Below are 23,438 nucleotides of genomic sequence, written 5' to 3'. Positions count from 1 at the left end.
CGGCGCTGCAAGCAGGGGCTGCCCGCCTTCCGCCAGGCCCAGCCCGGCCGCGACCTGCTCGAGGACTTCCAGCGCCGCGAGCCCTACAAGTACCTGCAGTTCGCCTACTTCAAGGTGAGCCCGGCCCTTCACCCCTCCTCCTCTCCCCTCCCGTCCCATCTCTCTGCCCTGGCTCTGCTCCCCCCCCAGCCTCTGCTCCCCAAAGTCTCGCCTGGTGCAGTGTCACCCTCCAGCCAAGCCAAGCGAAGCCGAGTGTGCCCGTCAGCGTCGCGGCGGAGGGGGACGGGCCTGGCGTGTTCCTGCACAGCCTTGATGGACGGATGCGGGTGCCCTGTGCGCCCAATGCTGGAAAAGCCTCCTGTCATACCGACCTCTCAGCTGGCCCTCGGAGCAGGTTACTCTGTGCCATAGCCTCATTTCCTGTCGCCTCCTCCACACCAGTTTAGCTGCCAGTTGTCGTCCACCCTACCTCCATTTCTCCCTCTCCGTGGTTGGGCCCGCCAGTCCCTGCCCTCCCGTGCTGCTGACCCTGCACTTCATCATCCTCTCCCTGGCAGGTCTTTCAGCCCCTTCTTCCCACTCACCTTGTGTGACCCACAGTGGGACGACCGTGTGCCTTGTCTTTCCCCCTGCTTGCCCGCGTAGAACCATCCAGCTTGGTCTTCACCAGTTTTTCCACAACTCATCCAGCACATCCCCTCGATTAGCCCCTCCAGTTCTTCCCAGGCCCCAGCCGCTGGACCCTACCTCCTTGTCCTGTAGTTGTGCTGTTCCTACCCTTGCCCCTCTCATCTTTCCGTCCACTTTACTTTCTTCTAACCTTCTCTGAAACCTTTTTCAGTTCCTTCACGCCACCGCTCTGCTATTGCAAGCGCTCTTTGCTGCTTCCTCTCCCTCAGCGTGTCCATCTTCCTCGCTTGCTCTCTTCTGGTCCAGTTCTTTCCAGTGCAGCAGCCCCCGGCCTGTGACTCGCAGATAGCCTGATGCCTGCAGAACTCCAGTTTTGTTACAGCCGCGGGAAGGAATAAAGCGAAAATTGGCTGCTGAAGTGTGACACTAATGCTGGCCCTGGAATGGTATTTACTTTTTGCTCTTGGGTCAGCCAAGACTGGGGATGCCTCTTTTAACAGATTTCATCCCGTTTTTCTAGCTTCTGGTCATCCTTCTGTCCAGGATTTAATTGACAATTTTCTCCCTCCTTCTCATCTTCATCATCTGTTCTCTAAATCAAGGTCTGTCCCTCATGCCATCTCCTCAGATACTGCAATTACTTGCATCTCAAATAAATGGGACATCTGTGGAGGGAGAAAACAAGCTGAACTCTTTGGTTAGATTGTTTTCTCTTTAGGGATTCACTCCCAGTATATCCCAGTATGTATTATATAGGGTTATGCATTCTTTTGGAGATTGCTGCTTGAAAACACACATCTTGCCTGTTGCTGTGTCTTATTTGTAGGAGCATTGTTTTCTCATGAAAATATTCAATGGTTTTCCCAAATTACACAAACAGATGCAGGGAAATGTGTTCTCATAAAACAGGAACACTATCACAGCATGCACAGTATCACACCGGCATAATTCTGTGCATTTAAAGCCATCCCTAAGACCGTACAGAAGAACTTACCTTTATACATTAAATCCTCTGCACACACAGAACAGAAGGTATCAAGCAGGGGACATTTCTTTTGAATAACAGAGTGGGCAGGCACTCCTCGCATTCTCAAAGCCATATACGGATACCAAAATGACATCACCACAAATGTTTCCATTTCTTGTCTGTCTTACTTTAACCATTCGCTCTCCTCTTGTGATATGTACAAAGTTTGCAATGTATGGATCACAGCAAAAATTATTCCTGCTTACCATTTCTGATACAGTTAACTACCTGACAGGTAGGAAGGAATGTGAGAGAGAAATTGGAGAAATCCCTCCCTCTCCCTCTAAACTGTTTTTCGGTCACGTCTGCAGTAGGTTTGTGCGGTGCAGTTTGGTATTTTTGCCTTTAGTGTCAGTTGTTTACATTGTCTTTCTTATTAGATTGTAGTCCAGCTCTGAGCTCTTACCACTCACTTGGGAAGTTCTGAATGGGCCTTCTAGAGGTACAAACTGCTACGTACAAAGGACTTTTTCCTGCCTGGTGGTTTTCTGAAGAAAGGAATGTCACTTCCCCCACCCCCACCCTGCCAACAGCATTTATAATATAGGAAGAAGGTGGAGGGAAACGCTTTATGTCATTTTTTAGAGTGACCATGTGTTTATTCAGGTGGGTTCAACAGTGAAATTTTGCCACGTCTTAGATCCTGGGAGGAGATGTTTCTGTGCTGCTGCTTGCTCCTCTGGAGGGAGCTTTCTCGTAGCCGCTGAGTTCACTTAGGAATGTGTTTCTACAAAACCTTTTTTTTTTTTTTTTTTTAGCGGTGAAAATTGAAACCAAGAGTGAATTATGGACTAAGCAAAAATGAGAGACCCGTCAGCCTACCAACAAACAGGGTTAAAGCATAAAGCACAAAAGAAATGACGCATTTGACGAAAGTGCAACTGAGATTTCCCTTTGCATTTAGCACTGTCTGGGCTGACTGGAAGCACATAGTTTTGGGACAGCCAGGAAGGGCAGCTGGCGGAGTTCCAGTGCCAGGACACTTAACAGCGACACGGCAGCAAGAGCTCATGTTAGGGTTGAAGTCTTTCTTTGATGTAGTCATCTCTCAAGTTTCTTTCTGAAATGAAAGGGTACCGTTTATAGATGCAAACAGAAGAGTGCATGTGCATATGTGCTTGTGATTCTTGCTTATAGTTTTAAATGTACACTTCCATAAGCTATTTCAGATGGGAGGTGGAACTCTGTATCACCTGCACATCAGTATGCTGAACGGGTTGATATGGATCTTGGCTTACAAGGGAAAAGTTTTTAACATTTCACAAATACTTACGACTTTTACTTTCTCTCTCACTCTTCCTAAATATGTGTATATATAGTTTATAAAAATACGTGTGTGTATATATAAAATAAAAAACAAATGCATGCACGCAGAAGTACGTACGTATTTGGCATGTGCAGTTGTAAATGAGGAATACGTACTACACAAAGTATCTCTAACAGGGTTTAAAGTTAGTTTAAAAATGGGTACAGAAAATTACATAGTACATTAGGACACAATTATTGAGCAAGTCCCTGCTGTTTGCTCTAACTTCATAACGCCATCAAGAATATATATTATTGTAATATTGTCCTCTGTGCTGCTAGGCAAATAAGCGATGTAAACACCGTGTAAACATGGTAAGTGATGACTCCTGCCCAGTATCCGTAGGTTAGCATCAGTAATTGCTGCGAGATTAATCCCACACAGGAGCGACAGTGTACTCTTGTGCCTTGTCAGCTTTATGAACAGGGAGGGGGAAGGGAAAGAATCTATGCTATTTGCAACAATAATAGATTTTAAAAATAAAATTAAAAAAAATGAATGTTCCTAGTGATGCAGCTAGTGATAAAACTGGGAAGAATTCTATCAGTTTTACTGTACCATTGTATCTGCTGAGACTGTGGTTTCAGTAGAAGTAAGTTTGGGAATATAGACGCTGCAGGAAAGTTCATTGACAAAAACTGAGAAACTTTGAAGGTTTTTTTCCAATTACCCTTTTTTCCCCCCTTCCTCTTTTTCCTATCCCTGTTTAGGCTAATAACCTTCCAAAAGCTATTGCAGCAGCTCACACGTTTCTTCTGAAGCATCCAGATGATGAAATGATGCAAAGAAATATGGCCTACTATAAGAGCATACCTGATGCTGAGGAGCATATTAAAGACTTGGAGACAAAACCTTATGAGGTATGCTTTCTATTCAGAGTCTGGTCTTTTGGAACTGTTTTATTACTTCTCTTGCTGTGTGAGATTCAAGGATCTCATTTGCTTACGTGTTCTCAGTTCTTACTGTTCTTTCCCTCTTGCTGTCTTCCTCAATCATCTCTGTTCTGTCTTCTCGATGCATTCAGCAATTCTCACCTCTTGTGCTTTTCACTGTTCCATTAAGTCACAGTAAATCAAAGACGGTGGCATACCTGAAAGCTACTACATGCAGATCACTCCTGGAGCTAAGTAGGTACACAGAGTTATTTACATGCATGAGTGCTGTAGCAGCACAGCTTAAAATAACTCCGACATTTGGTGTTAAGATTCCATTGAAAACCTCTGTCAAAATCTGTGCTTTAGACTCACGCTGTTCCCTCTGTCCAGCAAGTTTTTCTGTTGATCTGAAATAAATTACGTACTCTGCTCTCTAGGAAATATCTGGTAAAATCCATTAGTCACCTGTATTTGTTGTCCTCATATTAATTGTGTAACAGCTTATATAGTAATCCAGAAATGCAGAGACATCATTTACTGTATTTGAATTTACACACAGCTTTCCACAGATCAGTTACTGCTGTTTTTCATTCCTGCAATTTTTCAGAATCTGTTTGTCAGGGCTGTGAGAGCATACAACGGTGACAATTGGAGAACGTCCATCTCGGACATGGAACTGGCTCTTCCTGATTTTTTCAAAGCCTACGATGACTGTACAGCAGCCTGTGAAGGCTCCCGAGAGATCAAAGATTTTAAAGACTTCTACCTCTCCATTGCAGGTCAGTGGTTAGGAAACAGTAAGGAAAGATGTCCTAAAAGTGCATTTCAGTTTATCTGTGGGATTGGCTACCAAAGTCCTGTTCCTCAGTTTGCAGTGTGAAATGCACATGGTGCCCCCTGCTCAGTTTGGACCAATATGACTTTATTAGATTCACTGAAAACTGCTTGAATTCTGGTTTACTTTTTTCTTCTTTTCAGTAACATAAATGAGGGCTGTCAGAAAATCAGAACAGAGACTTCTTACATTAACATGGAAGTTGTGTGTCAGAATAAAATAGATGTGTAAGTAATAACAACTACTCAATCCAGCTAGCAATAGTTATCCAGACAGGTCTCTTGACCATCATTTCAGTATCAGTTTGGCCGCCTTTGAGGCTCAGTGCCTCAAAGCCTGCCTTCAAAGTCTGCTTTGTGGTTTGTATATCACTGGTCATACATATCTCCTTTCTCATAAATATGACAAGTTTCTGTTGCCTGTTTTTCATCTTTCCTATAGTTTTGCTAGCAGATAAGATTTCTTTTTCTTTAGTATGTAGCTTAAAAAAAATCCATGCTTTGCAAAGAAAAAGAGATACCGCATTTTTGATTGCTGTCAAAATGGTGCATACACATTTCCTATGCTCTTTGGTAGCAAAAGAAACAAGTAATTTCTCCAGTGCTCTGGGCTCAGTGTTGATGACAGTATTTGTGTGGGGGAATGCCTGCATGTTTTCTCAACAAACTGTTGCATGAAAAATGCAACAGACGTTCTAAGTTGCCAGAAGGAAAACCAGCCCAACTCTTTGTCCGAAAGCCATCAGATGTGTTGGTGAAGGGAAACTAGTGAAATACATTGGTACATAAATATGAAGTACAAGAGCAGCTCCACAGTTCCTCACAGTGTGGAACTGGTATCCACCAGTACAGCTGACATGGAATAGCTATTGCAGGCTATTCCTCAAGCCTTGCTTTACTTTTGGGCAAAGCAGGCAGGTGCCTAGGACAGCAGATGAGGAGTGAAGGTTAAATCACAGGCGATAAAGCATGAAACATAGGCTTTCTTCCCCAGTGGGTCAGGGCCCTGACATCAGGATAACCCCCAAGCCACTGTAAAGAGTACAGTGTCCGTGCTCAGCTGTGATTGGCACTTTCTGTCATCCTTCCTCTTCCTCCTTGGAAGGAAAGGACAATTCCAGCAGTAGTGGTGAGAAGGAAAGGTAGGAGTTACTGCATGATGTCATCACGGCCATGTGCACGCATGTCAAATATTTTGTTCCTGAGATAAGAAAATGCAAATTTTCTTGCACTGCCTAGGCTGAACTGTGCTCTTGCTCCAGGGAGATACATCCTGCCTCTAAGGTTTTTACTGCAGAAAGTAAGTGTAGCAAAAAATGTTAACCAGAAGTATCTGGTGATTGCACTAGGTACGTATTTATCCCTGAGCAATGAGTTATGTTTGGAAGCCAGCTGTCCTCATTGCATGGGATTGCTTCACTGAGGAACTTGTGTCTCTGGCTTTAAGTGCTGGCTGGAATTGAACACTATTGTGTCTGGAGACTGCACTGCTCTTGTAAAAGACAGGTCTGGTAATTTCATTTGGCCAATTATTTTAGTTAGCTTCATCGTTCTTCATGTTAGGAGTTGTCAGATATAAAAACAGGGGAAGGGGCCTTTGCTGTTCTTTTGCCTTGGTCAGAGAATGCTGCACAAGCTTAGATAACTTGCTTTCACCTGCCAAATGTGGCTAACAGGGAAACTGAGGCTTTAAAATATTTCTGTTTGGTGGTGTTGTCTAATGTTATATATGCTGAAACCTCTTGAAATTCTGTGATGGAAGGTTTTCTCGGAATGTATTTTCTTGAAGATAAGATTACCTCTAGTCCTATCCCGTTGTACCACGCTTTTGTAGACCGGGTAAGCTTGTGAACTTAAATGTTTCTGGCTGAAAGTTGTTCTGTAGCAAGCAGCGTATTTGTGTCTGTCTTCTCTTTTAGAACATCCAAACTGCAGGCACAAAATGCGGCCACCTCTGGAGGTTTATTTTGCAATCACCTAGTGTATTTCTCTGTGACGCAGTTGTACTCAGCAGCATGTGGACCTTATTCATGCAATAATTTAATGAAATTGTAAAGGCTTTTAAAATTAAAAAAGAATAGCACTGTTAAGCTCACAGTTAGGAAATAATGCGATACTCCATAACACTCTGTATAAAACCTACCACCACAGATTGCCTGTAGGTGTCAGTGAAACATAACTGCTTAGTTCTCTGGAATTGCAGCTTTGATACCTTTCAAGTCCAGACCACACTGAGTTTTACAGAAAGGCTGAGTACCAGTACTTGATACGTATTTCAGATGGAGTTGTAGATGCTCAGTACTTCCAAGCAGCAAGATCCAGATGCACAGGACCCAGGACAGCATTATAAGGCCAAATTTTAATGGGTAGCTAATGGGAGGAGTTATAACAATTCACTGTGCACTATCCATATCCTGTGTTGTTGTTTTCTTCCGTCTAGATCATTACATTGAAGTCCTTGCATGCAAAGTGCAGTGCGAGAGTAATCTGACACCCATTATAGGAGGCTTTGTTGTTGAGAAATTTGTGGCCACCATGTACCATTACTTGCAGTTTGCTTATTATAAATGTAAGTAGTGATTTAATGTGCTTAAATAACATTGGGATGATGTGGAACAGATTCCATTCATAATCTTTTCCCGTTAGTTATAATGCTTTAGAATGTAAATAGTGGCCTCCAGAATCTGCATTTTACCTGTTCTAGAACAGAAAGTCTGAGCTGCCTGGCGTCTTTTTCTCCCTGTATAACTGTAGTTAACAGACATGGGAGATAAATGTTATATATAGAGCCCGTGCTCATAAAGTTGTCCACGACAAAATAAATTGCTGAACATAAGTCCCATAAGGGCTGGATTTTGTCCAGAGCAGGCCCCTCCATTTTAAGTTATGCATGGTTGTGACTGGTCTCCACTTTGGTGTTGGAAAAATGAGGCACGCACTTACAGAGTAAGCGTGATCTGATCCATCACTGCCCTTCATTCTTTATATGACACCTACCACCAGCACAAGTTGCTTACACTTTTCAGAGTTTCATATAAATTATAAATGTTCATATAAATGATAAATGTTCATCATATGTATTTTAGATGTTTAAATGATACACCAACTCTTCTGCCTTTTTGAAGTAACTCATAATATAAGTTGTTAGGGTAAACAGTGTCAGCCATTTCCTATGCATTGGAACACGTGCAATGACACAGACCCATTGTGTACAAAAAAACATGGTTTGTGCCAAAAAAACATAGTGGTCAAGCTGTCAGGCCCACATGGTTGTTAAGCCGCTGAATGTATAGCTCCTTTAACAAGAAGTTTTTTCTTAAACTTCTTAACTCATTCAGTTAGAGAGAAGAAAGATTGTGACTTCAAGGCAACACATTTAACATAACACCACTTCTTCTATTGAATAAATACTTAATTTTCAATTTACTATTCAGAATTTCTTCCACAGACAAACCTAGAGAGTGTTTCATACCATTCGCTTTTTCCTAGTAGATTCTTAAAATCCTTTTAGAATGGGGCACATGGGGCTCAATGGGTTTTGAAGAAAGAGGGGACCACTTAACAGAAATTCTAGTGTTCTGTTGCTCAGTGATTACACATTTGATAGGTAAATCATTCAGTAAATTTTGTGGTTTCTTGAGGAACTACCTGCACTGTAAAGAACACATGTAGCCTTTACAGCTACTCCTGCAGGCTCCAACACCAAAGGGAAGACACATCCAGCCATGTAGAATCAAGCCATTAATGACTTTTGCTTATGTTGTTGACTACATGTTTTACATATCGACTCTTCCCACTTTGTCAATTCTAGTACAGAGAAGTAGGGGGGGTTAATTTGTTTGTTTGTTTGTTTTTTAATAAATGCCCCAATGGGTATCACCAGGCTGTGGGCTGATACCTCACTGATACTGGGATACCTGGGAGGGACATTTGGTTAGGATTTTCATAGAAACCATCAGAGGTTAAGTCCCCATTTCTGAATCATGGCCTTACCTGTTTCAGAACACAAAAATAGCATATCCCGTCTGGGAAGCAATTTATTTTTTTTCTATACAGCTGGTAGGGAGGTAGAAAATGGGTCCTGTTTCCATGTGAGTTTTTCAGAGCTTAGATAATAGTAGGAATTTGTTCATTTACCTTACCTGGATTTTTTTGTGTGTGTTTATTAATTAGTGAATGACATGAAGAATGCAGCTTCTTGTGCTGCTAGTTACCTTCTGTTTGACCAGAAAGATGAAGTAATGAAACAGAACATGGTTTATTACCAGTACCACAAAGACAAATGGGGACTTAAAGAAGAGGATTTTCAGCCCAGATCGGTAGGTGAATTACTTGAAACGCATTCTAGAAAAATTCAGATATTTCCCTGAAACTCACTGGGTCAGAGGTTGTGAAAATGGGGTTTACCTATTGGTTCTGGAGTTAAAACACATACTGTTTTATTAACACCATACAGAAAGTTGTACACAGAGATGTTCTATGTAACGTAGGCAGTGAATGTCATTATAGTTCCTCCCTTTGTGTTGAAATATACTACGATAGGATAGGATAGGATAGGATAGGATAGGATGACGAGTAAATTCAAGCTGGTACTTGTCTGCCACTTATGTATATTTATATCTTTATCTACCTCAATAAATAAAGCAGCTGGCCCCTGAAATCTCCTGATGAAAAGATCACTCCAGTGACATTTGGGCTTTTGTCAATCACTTACTATTTGCCAACTTGTAGTTGCCCACCTGCTTGTTATTTCAGGTTCTGTGTGCATTGGAACGTGTCCAAATATGGTAACCCCAGCTCAACCCACTTTCCACTTACTCAGTTTAGAACATAGCTGGGTGGACGATGATGGGAAAAGGCTCACAACCATATTGCACCTAATTATCTCAGTTAGAATGCTTGCTGCAAAGAACCCACAGTGAACGTCAGTCCATCCAGCAACGATTGTGATCTGGCTTTGACAAATGACACTAAAAATGAGTTTCTATGCTGTTCTTAAATTTCCACATCAGAGGAAATTTTACATAGAAAAGCATCTTTGCTGTGTTTCTGGAGTCCTGCAGCCTGGACCCTGACAATCAAGTTGGATTTTCTGTAATTTCTTGTTACCAGGATTTATGTCATGCAACTGAATTAACTGCTTTGTGACACCTGAGTGACTCCAGTGGTATGTGCTTTACAGGTAGTTGGTCACTAGCAATACATGTTCCACAAATTGAATGTAGTGCCTTCTCTTTCTCTTATGGCGTGACTTCCCTGGGGAAGAGTCATTTAAGTTAACCTAGCTGAAGCAACAGCGGGCACCCCACAGAGTAACGTTCCAGTTGCCTTTCCCATGTTGCTTCTTCAGACACCTCAGTCACCGAGACCTGTAGCAGCCCAAAGGCATATCCCTTGATTCTTAATGCTGCTTTAAGCTCAGTTCATATATGTAGTGCTTAGGTGACTGGCTTTATCTGTAGCAACACTGCAGAGCAGTTCACGTATGCACCTTATAGGTTGCACTGATTTGACAATTACATTTTCCGTCCTCTCAGGCCAGCCAGCTCAAGTCACAAACACCACTGCATTTGAGTTAAGTGTTTTTTGGTTGTGGACAGCTGTTGAGTTATGTGCAACACACCTTATCTGCACACTGGAAAGCCAGGCCTGCCCTGCAGGGCCAGCTGAGGCAGAAGACAGCAAAAATGCATTTAGTTCTTTCAGGCAGCAGCAGTGAGCCTGAGCTCACAGGGGAAAGGGACCACTCCTTTGTCACTGCTTTTGGGAACAGAACTGTGCTTTATAGCCATATTGGAGACAATGTTTGAAGGTGGTAGGAGTGAGGGGTAGCAACAGTATAAAACTGCAAACCACAGACAGATTTGGCATACATGTGCAGAGAGGACGGAACAAGGGCCCTACACATTAACTCTGAATGTTTCATTGATAACTTCTCAGGAGCTGGGGACTACAGATAATTTAATTTTTAAATATAAAATATTAGATGCACACAGCTGTATTTTCTTGTACTTTGATCCGTGTAACTATGAACCAAAGTTGCTTGCTGTCCTAATCACTTGCCATGAAAACCATAATGCCTCTGGTTTATTTTCACAAAGTGGTAACGGGGTGACAGCAACATTTGGCTCTGGCACTAAGCTTAAGATGTTCTTGTGAAAAAGGAAGTCTCCTGTTTTCCTCCCCAAAAAGAGTTAAACAGGGTAATCAAAGTGGATTACTGTTGGTATTCACAAATAGAAGGGTAGGTGACTGAGCGAAACTCTGCTGTCCGGGCAAACAGCCGGGGAAGTGAAGAGGGACAGGTGGGTGACCGAGCAGAATTTCCCTAGCCCAGACTTAGGCTGGGGTGGTGAGTCATTATCATGCAAAATAGCTTAGTGTCTCTTTTTCCCAGAACTGCCTGCCGCCATACACCAGCGCACAGGGAGACAGAGGCTTTCTCAGGTCCAAAGCCCGCTGGAATGCAGGCACAGGCTGCTGCTCAGCTCTGGCAGTCTCATTCCTTATTCTCAGACTTGCCAATGCTTTGAAACATGAGAAAGAGGAGAGAGCTTTGTTCTTCTCACACCGATGGAGCCTGTGCTTAGAAGGATCCACAGAAGACATTGGATATGCTGCTTGCTGTTCTGCTGTTTCCTTTCTCAAACATTTTAAACACCCCTGGGACCTACCTTCTACTAATTATGGGTCTGACTTCACTGGAATAGTTTCAGGTGACATGTGATGACACTCCCCTGTCTTGCTACCCTAAAGTAACATAGAAATTCTGTTTTTTGATAGGAGGCAGTTCGATACCACAACATAACCACACTCCAGTTGGAAATGTATGAATTCGCAAAGAAACATCTGATGGATGATGATGAGGTGAGTTTTCTAGAAAGGAAATCGTGGTCAGAAAACCAGCAATCACATTAAAGTGAAGATGATACATAGATGGAATTCCAGGATTTAGCTAATATGGAAAAATCTTCTTGTAACCGTGACCAATTTATCATAAATTTTTCTTTTGTAAATGGAATATAACAAACAAATCCAAAGAACATCGTGTACCATTTAAAAAAGTATGGGCAGTATTAACACAAAGGTAAATATAATGCACTCAGCCCACAAAAAAAGAAAATCCATTTTGCAAGCTATAACACCAGGGGGCAGAGAAGTAGTATATATATTTAAACCAAACATTTTTCTGGTGGTTGTTTTTTTCTGAAATGTTGTTTAAATTAGATTTAAAGATCGTTATAATTTTGTCCAGAAGAAACCACCTAAATTGTAATTTTCATCAAAAGGAAGTCTTGTTATCTGTTATTTTTTTCTGCACAGTAACATTTTGTTCAACCAGTTTTGCTTCTTAAATGGTTGGAATTCATGGCCAAATAACATATAATGACTACTGTTAGACTGGAAATATGTAAAGTGGATTTTTTTGTGCAAGAAAAGTAGTTAAATTGTTGAAAGGGCATTTCTTTGTTTCCCACAGCTGAAATTAAAGTATAAATCATGGAGGCTTTGGATTGCCTTTTGTTTTGCTTTGTTTTCAGAACCTTTCATTTAAAGGTTTAAAAAATCTTCAAATGATGGAATAGTTCGTTGCTGGCATTGGCAAAGAGCTACATTCAGTTATGGCATGGGGCAGGGTACTTGCAATGAGCACTGCTGAGGTCTTTCTTCATTAGAAAAAAGAAAGATGGCTAATGTTAAAAATGAAATAATTTTTTATGTTACTCAGCACATAGGGAGAGAGAGTATTTTATAGTGGAGGAGTAGATAACATCTGTGCTGCCTTCAGTATGCTAGTGACCTGAAAACAACTCTATACATAAAATTCCGTTTCAAGGTTACCAGACTTTAGGAGGACTTTCCATTGTGGTAAAACTGTGTGAAATAAGCTTGTTTTAAGGTTAAGCTTAGATGAGGACTAGTCTGTATGAATTTTCATCAGGGTGGGAAATACCTGAGCACTTTTTTATATGCCCTTGTTAGTTTGTGCTTTGCCCATAATGTTTTCTTATGTTAGGCTTAAACTTAGTTTGTAATTTTTTCCTTCTTTCGCATCTGCTGCTTCAAAACACAGGGATGAGTAATTAAGGAAGGGGAGAAGCAGTCCGTTGTGAGGGCTTTACCCATATATTGTTACGAGAACGGATTAGCGAAACAATCTTCAGCCTCAAGCACTGTGTATAGAATAAACAAGCATTCGTTTGCTGGCATTCATTCCTGTAGCCTATTTCACCGGTGCAATTATAAATGACCTTGCAATCTGCAGGAGGGAAGTACAGTGGAAACATCAATTAAACTTTTGGGGAAGTGTCAAGGAAGTCACATTACACAGGATTACATGTTTGGGTTACAAACAACCAAAATTACTCGGCCTGCTCATGCCACAGATATCCCTACCCCACACTCTCATCATATTAGGAAAGTTATCATTCTTCTCGCCCGAGGAGAAGCTGAAAGGCTTCTGTGCCTTCACTTACTAGGGCTGAAGAACCTGGGAGGGATGGAGGCTGTCCATGCCTCTGGCTTGGCTCTGGCTTTTGGTAGTGAACTCATAACTCCCTGGCTACCAGAACTTCTCTTTGGCTGCAGGAGCCTTCCAGGGAGTCCCGACAGCGCAGGAAACGCACACTTGCTACCTTGCAGTTTCTGCTATATGGGCAGGACCTGGTAGTGTAAGTGGAATTTTTTTTTAATATTTCTCCTGGCACAGATAAAAAAGTTTATTCTATAGGAATGCTGAAACCTGATGAAAAACCCAGATAAGGTGTTACAGTAAAAGCTTTATTAAAAATTATTAAGGATGGAGGCAACCACTCTTTTTAGTGCACTCTGTTTATTTAAACCATGTGCTTCTTGGGCCATAGGCCATACCTTTTGTGAGTTTCTGTGGTCCGTGTTTGGTGTCTGTGAAGTTACTTGTGGGCCAACAAGCCCATAAAGTAATCTGCAGAAAAAAATCATTCTCTTTCCTTGAGTGAAGCAAAAGGATTGATGTGGCAAAAGGATCTCTTCCTATGTGAATATGTCATTATTCCCAAGTGGAGAATCTCACTTTATTCAGACTTCTCAGTGCTCCTGTATACCAGAACATCCATGTGTCTTTTTAAATCCTATTAGCAAAGCGAGTGAGAACATGTGGCTTCTTCCAATAATACACTGCAGTAATTGCAGAGGCTGGAACGTGCAGTAATGATTTTTGCATATGTCACTACAAGAAATACTGTCCTGTTCATGTTACTTTATTAATGTGTTTCCACAAGGAAATGAAAAACTCTAGTTCAAACATTTAACACAGTAGAGGTGACAGAGAATATTAGCGCCAACTAGCTACAAATTACTTTTTCTTAAAAGTAATTATTATTAAATACCCTTACAGTTTTCCACAGTGAAGTTAAAAGAACATTACACAGTGTTGTCATCTTAGTTGGCCATGGATAGTTAAGCTTTTTGATTTCTGTTCAGATGTGTAATGCATAAAGGCTATAATAGATATAACTGCTAGCATTGCACAGATTTAAATAGCAAACTGAAATGCCGTTAAGAGCCAGATACTCAGCTAGTGTAGATATAACTTCAGTACTACACTAATTGTATGAGACATGTTTCTGGCCCATAAAATCAGTGCTCTTGAGGAATTTTTTTTCAGGCATAGCTACTTAGCTGTTCTAAATTACATAAGAACCACAAGTATTTGGCTGGTATGATCCTACAATGTGATTTTTCTTTCCATACTTGATCAGTAGGTGAAAAACTGTTGGCAGCTTTGACCCACTTTTTTGGCATCTTGTTCTTTTTATTTGTATATAATGTGTGTGTCCATTGGTATAGTAGCTGAAATTCAAATGCTCTATTCCTAAGTGTGATGCAAAGGAGAATAAGTGTTGAACTAATGTGGCTGGTGGAAAGAGAACATATGGAATAGCATCAAAGCACGAGGGCCCAGTGGACTACTGATAGCAAATAATAATCTGAATTTGGCCTGTTTTTCTGTTCAGGAATCGCTACCAACATATTTTCAGCTTTATTAACTCACTTTTTGCGTATGTTCAAATGATTTATACAAGTGCGCTCGTAATGGCAAGTTGTAAATGCAGACCTGTAAACCCTGCCCTGCCTGTGACCTCAGACCAACACGGCTACAATAGCACCACTACAATGGGAACAGCTGGTGGCAGCTATTTCAGAGAGAGTTGGCAGCTAATTGGCATTGTTATGGTCCCTGTTCAAATACACTTCTTTAAAGAAAAAAGAAAAGATTTTTTTCATCATCATTTCCTAGTGGAGGTACTGCCCATGTGGCTGGCTCTCCAGAAGCTTCCTGCTTTCCCCTCTTGCTTCTTTACCACTGGATGTGTATCTTCATCAAAGGTGTTCCTCCTTCCATTTAAACCACCTGCCACGGGAAGCTGCAAGCGTGGTTGGGCTTAAATGGCAGGATGTCCCCAGGTTGCAGGTACTGACATTAGGAGGAATTTTTACCTGCCCAGATTTTCTTAAGCTTTGGTGTGCAGCATAAAGCAGCCAAGAGAGCATAAGTAGAGCTCAGAAACAAAGCCACTAGAAGGCTTCTGTTTTCAGTGCAATGGGAGCAATGTTGAAGTTGCTCTGAAACTGGGTTGACTCATGTTTTATAGGCATTATAAAAATGTTAAGAGGAAAGCACATTTATTGGATTACTGTAAAATACTATTGTAATAACTGCAGTGTACTGCAATCTCCCATAGTATATGGGAAGAGAACAGTTACATGTTCAGAATATATCATTAAAAAATGAAATGGAAAAATATTTGAGAAAAGAAATTAACATACATGTAAAGAACAACTAAGCTCTTTTAATATTAAAAAAACCCACCACCTAAAAGCATGTGACAGTGGGTCATACTGTGGACTAAGTATCTGAAAAATAAACAGGTTAAGGGCCAAATAATTTTTCTGCACAAAGAATTGAGGGATTTTTTTTTCCCCTGCTAGAATGCGAGGAATGTCCAGCCTGGTCTGTACTGCTCGTGGAGGATCTGGGAGGGCTTTGAGGTGGTTACAGTGAACTCGCATGTTTTAACTGAAGGTTAGATCAAGGAACTTTTTCTTGGTCGAAGGCTGAATAAACCTTTCAGGCTGAGCCACTCATTGACACATGCCTTACTGTTATCCCAAAATAATGTCGTTCCCCCCCCAAAATATCGCTGGCTAGTGGGCTGTGTGGTGTGCACTTGCAGGCTCTATCAGGCCCGCGGAGCACGTATCTTCCACAGTCAGCCATATCAAACCTCTGTTTTCTCTCTTGCAAGATGGTTATTCATCCTTGAACAAAATCTGCTGTTTTTCATGAACCTAACTCCTTGTCACTACTCCCATTAGTTACTCAAATTAGTTACCAGGGCAGTTACTCATTAGTTACAGGGCAGCCCTGACCTCTCCCCACAGAAGCCACCCTGCAACCTCTCCCACTGCCACAACCTTGCCACCTATACCTGATACATATGGGAGCAAAGTCTGTTACTCTCACTGTTGAAAGAGTTTCCAGTCATTAAGATCTTTGAACTTTAGCAAAATCTGAATTTTTGCTGTGAAGGACCGCCGGGGGACATTTTGTGGGATAAATATTTTCCTTCTAGGTCATAGATTATAAGGAAACAAAGATCCAACCAATTCTTGCTCTGTGTATTGTCTCTTGAGGCTCAGTTTGTTGGATGAGGTAGAATAAAGGCTGTTTCTTATTCCTTCACTGATAATCACGCATGAAAGCATGTCCATAATAATATTTTTCTGTAGATCTTAATTCATTTTAGAACACTGTTATTTTACTACTCTCTGTAACTTCCCTGAAGAACAGGCTATCCCACTGCAGTGCATATGGAATCCCTGTAGAAAAGGCCATCAGCAGATCTGCGTGGAAAGTATGGGTTATTGCAAGAAAGCCACTTTTTCCCAGAACTTTTCCAGTCCGCACTGAGAAACGACAGAACAGATTGTAGGTGGAGGCAAGGACCCATGAATTATTAATATTTGCTACACAGAAGGCAATGCTTAGTCTTAGCACCAAAGGCAAAGCGTCTGAGTCTGTCAGTAAGCAATACAACTGCTACTGGTTGCTACTATTTTTAAATGCTGCTGTCAAAAGAAAAGTTGGTGCTGGACCATCAGTTTCAAGTGGGCCGTAACTGAGCCATGTATTGGTAGCTTTTCCTCTTTGCTGTTTATTTTAATAGCTGGCTAGGAGTCTCCAAAGTACAGATGTTTCTTCTAAAAGGTTGTGTTTTGTGTGTGTGAATGCAGCATTTAATATTGCATAAGGAATGGCCAGCAACAATCCCTGGCCCAATGTGTACCTTGGGCTTGGACACTCAGCTTGCGGTAATAAGTGAGGAGTTCTGCATTTTTCTCCTTTTTCGGACTTATTTTTTCCAATGCTCTAGCTTCGCTTATAATAGTGCACCAATCTCACTAGCCTGGGTTAGCTTATTCAGAACTGACCAAGAACTCTGTTTTTAAATTATTTTTTATTATAATCCACCTACTTACATACCCTCTGTAAAACCTTCTTGAATTACTTACTGTGGTATGAAACTTGTTCTTTCTGTTTGTGCCTCTGTTCAGTTGTTCATCTAAGCCAAAGGTGCTCAGTTTGCATATCTGACAGATAATTAGAGGCTCCAGTTGATCAGATCAGCTTCTCCGATTCTTCCTACCACTCACACCAGTCTGGGAACATTCCCCTGCTGCCGTTCGATATCATGCCTCCCATATTTCAGGCTATACCTGTCCCATCTTTTCCCATACATCCTTGCTGTCACTCCTACTTTCCACTGACTGCCCCTGGATTGGGAGAGGGAAGAGGTCGGTAGCACAGGGAGGGAGGTCATGGGGTGCCGGCAGAGCTGTTGTACCTGCAGCACGTACCTCCAGTGCAAACCAGGAGGCAGCGACCGTGGACCAAGGGCCAGCTTGCTAACGAGGATGGGCTTCACTGCGGCTGACCAAGCAGTCCACCTGTGCGTACTTTCCAGTTGTTGGCTGCCTCACTATCAGGCATGTAGTGGTCTGGCAGCAAACCCTTCTCTTCCCCGAGCTTAGTCAGACTTCACATACTGATTTACTAGCTACCAGCCAGACAGCTACATCATGCTTTGGGCCATATATTGCTCAACTCTGATTTACATCAGCACTGTGTCTGAGCAGCATATTTATGTAAGCTGCATTGGAACTGGGTGGCTGTTGTCCCCTCTAGTAGCTGGCAGCAGAAAGAATTATGGGTTTGCAGCTGACTTTGCATGTAACATTTGCTGTCCTTCCTGTTAAGGTAGGTAGGAGCCAAAGAGCGTACCAGATAACAGGAGGAACTCTGTCACACTGAATGCTTAAATCGTATCAGAGAACCATTTTCAGACTCCAGGTCTGCAGGCCAGCATGAAGTTATTAGCTATCAGCGGGCAGGGGGCTTTTTCCCTGGAATGAACACCTGTGAAATATTTGCTGACTTCAGTCATGCAAAATGCCTGATGCGGTGTCAAGTGAGTGCTAATGGGGCAAGGACAGTGATCAATCTGGTCGTAGCCGCTAGTGTGACGATGTGATCAGCTCTTCTGACAGCGTTATCACCTTTTCATTAGGCTGCCAGCCACAGCATGGACAACTTGCAAATGTTTTACATTCTGACCGTGAAGGCGCAGGCAAAAATATTTTAACTATGGGTTTTGTTTGTCTCTAACTGTAATCTGGAGGTTTTGCCTTTTCAAAAATACCCAACATCCAGTTGCATTACAGCATATTTTCTGTATGTATATTGTTTCGGCAACCATTTTTATATTTTTGCCATAATTCAACCTCTCTTACTCCCCAGTACTTCTCATTAGACCACAACAGCTTCCGTCATACTTTCCTTTAGAGATCAATTTCAGGCACTGGAGATTTCAGATTTCAGACAATTTTTTTTCAAATATTGTTGCTTTTAAATACCCTTTTCTATTTAAAACTTGGGCTTCTTACGTGTTTCTGGATTTGAAAACATACCAGAAGAAAAAAAACTGAATTCTGTCTGGATCTTCTTTGTCTTCTGAAATATCCTACCTTACTGATGAGCGTGACAATAATATGAATTTAATTAAGTTCCCATATGGTTGAGTTACCAAAGGTACAATATTGAAATCCCCGTGTCTTCCTCATACCTAATTCTGGGTCATCCAGTCAGATCATAGAATCATAGAATAGATGCTTATGCCTTTCACCCTCTCTCAGACTCTTACCTTTTGAGGGTTGTCTTTGCAGGTAGACCGAGGAGAGAAATCCTTCCTAATATCTGTTATTCTTTCATTAAACTGTGATCCTGAGGTGTGAAAGAATCAGTCTGAATTAGATCTGGGACCCCTGTGGTAGACACCTGTATTCCCAGTCTTGTAACTCTGTTCAGAGTTAATGGGACCTGCCTGTCTGTAGTCCTTCAAGAGGCACCCAAATGCTTGTGTCCACCATTTTAGGAGTTGTGCTATAAAACTTGACCTGAAGTCCTCTGTGCTTCTGTTTCTGTAACTTTCAACTGCTTGCATAGTGACTGTTGGACCTAGTGGCTATTTTCTTCATGTCCGTTTGTGAAGTGGTATTGAGTTCTTCCCACGATTGGGCTCCTTAGGCAATCAAAATACTTCTAACAAAGGAAAATGTGCAGAAATGTCGAATTCCTGTTTTCCAATTGCCAGATTTCCTGCAACCAGGAAGACAAGTAGGGAATATGAAAGCACTGGCATTTTTTCTTGTGTTTTTATTGAATTGGATACTTAGATGTTTTGAACAAATTCAAAGCAAAATTAATTGCCATTCTTCAGGACTTGCTAAAACCACTTCATAGTTGCAAAAACTCAACAGTCTTTTAAGATGGAACTGTGAAGCAGGGAACAAGAGCAGCAGTTATTTCAGCCAGCTTTCCTCCCACTTTTATTTTTGTTTGCTTCGTTCTCATTATTTCTCTCCTTGCTAATCTGAAACATTTCTGAAAAATGTGATGTTAATATTTTTAATCGCCATATCCATAATACAATTGTTGTACTCAAAATAGACAAAAATTCTCTATTTCCTCTTACAGTTTTCACTGACAGAGGCTTTAATGCCCTTTCCTCACCAGAATAGAAAACTCTAAAGTTTTGAGTCTCAAACTGTATGTGTCTGGAAGGTGCTGTCTTCCTAAGGAATACTTTCTAGACAAAAATGTGCTTAAAATTTGATTAGGATTGTAAAATACTGTTTGCAGTCTTCATCCAGCAGACTCAGAAGCCTAATACAGTTCACAAAGACTTGGAATGGGAGGTGAAGGGAAGAAGGAGAGGGAGAATGAGCATCCAAGCAAGGATTACTTGCTTTCAACATAACCATTATAAATTCTCATTATTTTAAACATGAGAGTGAGTAAGAGCTAATCAGATTTTCCAGCAGAATATTTTTCTATCAGAAAGTGACGATTTGTTTTGGAAAAAACCTAAATGACATCTTAAGACCTTTTTAGAACATAGGTTTATGTCAAGAAAGGAAGGACAGGAAAGTTTAAAAAAAATCACAGTTAAATTAAAACAGTTTAATAGAACATTGTAGTTAGACTAAAAGGTTGGAAATGTAACACTGAGCATCTGTATCTCTCTTACAGCTCAGTATTTGAGTTGTATCAAAAAGTGAAAATATGCACAGGCATTCCCACGGGGTCTCCCATCTCAGGCAGTGTTGTTTCTGAACTGTGCATGGAAGGCAAACTGGAAAATACAAGTATTTCTGAGGGTGCCAGCAGATGGGCTGCTACAGTCAGTTTTGAGTAGTCTGGGATGCTGCTGCACATTTGCTGTTAGCTACTTGCTTTTCACTACTGAAGGTGTTACCTTGGGCTGAAAGTGATTACAACAGGTTTTAGCTCAGTTACTGTAGCTTGGTTGACAAAGCAGTAAATTCCAGCTGGTGGGGCTGTATCATCCCAAAGTGACTGCAGGAAGACATTTGCCTATGGTGTATGACATATAACTACGTCAGGAGTAGTTTAAATAAAGTTGGATTGTTATGTTGTGTTGGTACCCTGTATTAGCAGAGCGGAGCTTGTAAATACAGTATTTTCTGGTCTGAATCTAAACACAACATATTTGTTTCCAGTATGGAAAACATTCTAGTATCTCTGGTTCTTTACATTTTTGCTGCATTGAAGCATGGCGTGTGAAGATCTGTGGTTGAAAATGGAGAAGGTGTGTGTTGAAGGGTGTAACAGAGGACATAAACAGTTAGAGCAGACAGATGCAAAGTCAAAGTTACGGTTCTACAAAACACTTTTGCTTTGAATTTTGAAGCTTTCTAAAATCCTTTAATGTTTTATGGTATTTTAACAATTTCCCAATTTAACACGTGCTTTAAACATTTATGCCTCTACTTTCTAAGTTTGAGGATTTCATTGTCTATTTAAATAACTGAAAAAGTACAAGAGGATTTACTGTGAAGTGTAACATTTCCTTCTTTGAAGGTCTGTATGTCACTGCAGGTACTTGTGCTACCCCTGTACGGGCCATTTACTTGCATTCTATAGGCTGCTTGTGCTAGCTTCTGTATGAAGGGTGTTAAAAAATATTTAGACACCTATTATTACAGTTTATGTTTTGATTAAAATGGTTAAAATTTTCCACTGATTTTGCAGTACAGGGTTAACTTGTTTCTGTTAAATTTAATCCTTTCTAGGGTGAAGTTGTGGAATTCCTTGATGAGCTGTTAGAAGTAGAGGAAAAGAAGGAATCCTGATGAGTGAAAGCACCACAAAGTATTTTACAAAAGTGAAGACTCACCATTGCTCCTTACTATTTTTTTTGGTCACCTGTAGTTCCAGTTAGATATACCTCAAAGGTGCTCCTTTAAGCTCCACCTTATGTCACAAGATCCACTCCTGAAAAATCATTTCCATGCTGCACTGACTCTTCCGTGAGCATGGCTTCTCACTGTACATCTACAGAATTGGTGCATCTGGCTTTTCCTCTTGAGCTTTCTTTCCTTTACACAAACACAACAAAGCAGACTATTTGTATTTTCTGGGCTAACACTAAGGTTCCTCATTTCAGTGCTGTTCTACTAAGTTATGACAGTACGGCTAAATTCCGAAGAACTTCTGTGAGATTACGAACAATGGAAGACATAACAGTTCCTCTAGACTTTCTGAGCTATGTATTGTATTATTTATATATGTCTTTTTCTGTGATGATGAATAAAGTGATACTGAATCCCAGTGCACCTGAAAGGCGTTAAGATACATTTAAATAGCTGAAATAAGATGATTAACAAAGCACAACTAGTGATCCTGTAAAAATTGCTTAAAGAATTCTGTAAGTCATGTTGATCTTTCTTAAAAACTAAATGAAATTCCATGATGTGAAACTGAGGTCACTTAGAACCGAATAATAAATAATTCCTTCTTCCTACCGATTCTTACTCTTTCTGTTGAAACAACTTGTCGTTCCTGTGTGAGGTGGGGCCAATCTTGTATAAAATAATGATGGTCGATGTATTTAGTATTCTCTTCTGTAGAAAACAGTTTGCATGGTTGTTTCTGTCTTGTGGGACTATCTGCATAGTTTTCATCCAAAATTAAGTACAGGTGGAGACTGAGGCAATTTGAAGTGGAATCATGAAAAATATTTGCATGTGAATTCCTGACATTTTTATTAACTATATGGCAGTCCTATACAGAAGTACTTTGAAGGCCCAAAAAATACTGTGTTGGAGATGAGTAGTGAATTAGTGCACAAGAGTACTGAAGAGCAGAAATCCCATTGACCGCAGAGGATTTGGGATCCAGGATTTGGGATCCAGGATTTGATCCCTTGCTTTCCTCTTTCATTTTTAAGGACCAAGTCCTGCAAGTGGTTTCATCCCGCTTACATCAAGGGGAGCCAAGAGCATTCAGTGCCTTTATGAGTGAACCATAATTCAGCTGAATGGAAGTGAATTGTAAAACCAAAATCTGCTCTAGGTTTTTAAAAAGGCAAACCATGAACTACACTATCTTACTGAGTTCTGGTGCTATAGCTTACATACGCTGTAGAAGTATAGTGTCTACACTATTGAGTGTCTACAGAGGACAAGAAGGGGAATCCAAAGGATCAGGTGTAAGCGTTCTCCAGCCTGTGAAAGCAATGAAACGTTTTGAAATGTTTTAAAGTGTGTGTGAAAGATGTTTGGAGGATCAGATTGGGGTTTTTTTAGCTTCTTTAGTATAAATCACAACTAATCTGCTGAAGTCGATGGGCAGATCGCTTAATTCTCAAAATCTATCAAGAGCCTTTTAACTTTAGGAGATTTACCCAGCTCCACTTTGCGATAACAAGACCAGAATTTGAGCATGCAGAGGGTGTATCAGATTTCCTTACACTTTTTGTTCCACACATTATTAGGACTCCATTTATTGTAATTTTATGTAAGAATTTAACTTCATTTTTAAAATTTACAAGCACTTGATTGTAAACCGTCACTTACTTCCCCATGAAATACATGTATTATAATACCCAGCTGGGGTAGCTTCCCCAGTTTGTCCCTAGTTTTCTCTTGCTGGAGGTGTGTGTATGCTCAAGGGAGAGGTTACTGCTCAGGAGGCCTCTTTTGTCCCTCTGCTTTCCAACTTGCATAGGACAACTCCAGATTTCCTCCTCAGAAACTCAACCATTGATGTTAAGATCATATGCCCAAATAACTTAATCTTTGATACTCCAGCTTTCGAATCCAGAAATCCCGCCATTAAAGGGCATGGAGTTGGTTGGGGGTG

The 23,438-nt window shown here is 41.0% G+C and overlaps 1 protein-coding gene across 1 annotated transcript in view; it reads left to right on the top strand.

Annotated features, from left to right (window-relative positions):
• CRTAP (cartilage associated protein) overlaps positions 1-22,102 on the top strand; it is a 24,234-nt gene extending 2,132 nt beyond the window's left edge. The window contains exons 2-8 of the mRNA XM_009321185.1: positions 7-114; positions 3,674-3,823; positions 4,446-4,617; positions 7,113-7,241; positions 8,846-8,991; positions 11,456-11,539; positions 21,368-22,102. Of these exons, the coding sequence (XP_009319460.1) occupies positions 7-114; positions 3,674-3,823; positions 4,446-4,617; positions 7,113-7,241; positions 8,846-8,991; positions 11,456-11,539; positions 21,368-21,427 (849 nt within the window). The 3' untranslated portion in view covers positions 21,428-22,102. The remainder of the gene's footprint in view (positions 1-6; positions 115-3,673; positions 3,824-4,445; positions 4,618-7,112; positions 7,242-8,845; positions 8,992-11,455; positions 11,540-21,367) is intronic.
• Positions 22,103-23,438: the final 1,336 nt, after the last annotated feature.

The sequence above is a fragment of the Pygoscelis adeliae genome, unplaced genomic scaffold (genome assembly GCF_000699105.1).
Source record: "Pygoscelis adeliae isolate BGI_AS28 unplaced genomic scaffold, ASM69910v1 Scaffold280, whole genome shotgun sequence".
NCBI classification, from domain to species: Eukaryota; Metazoa; Chordata; class Aves; order Sphenisciformes; family Spheniscidae; genus Pygoscelis; species Pygoscelis adeliae.
Note: the sequence above shows the minus strand (reverse complement) of the source record. Positions and strands in the feature narration are given on the sequence as shown.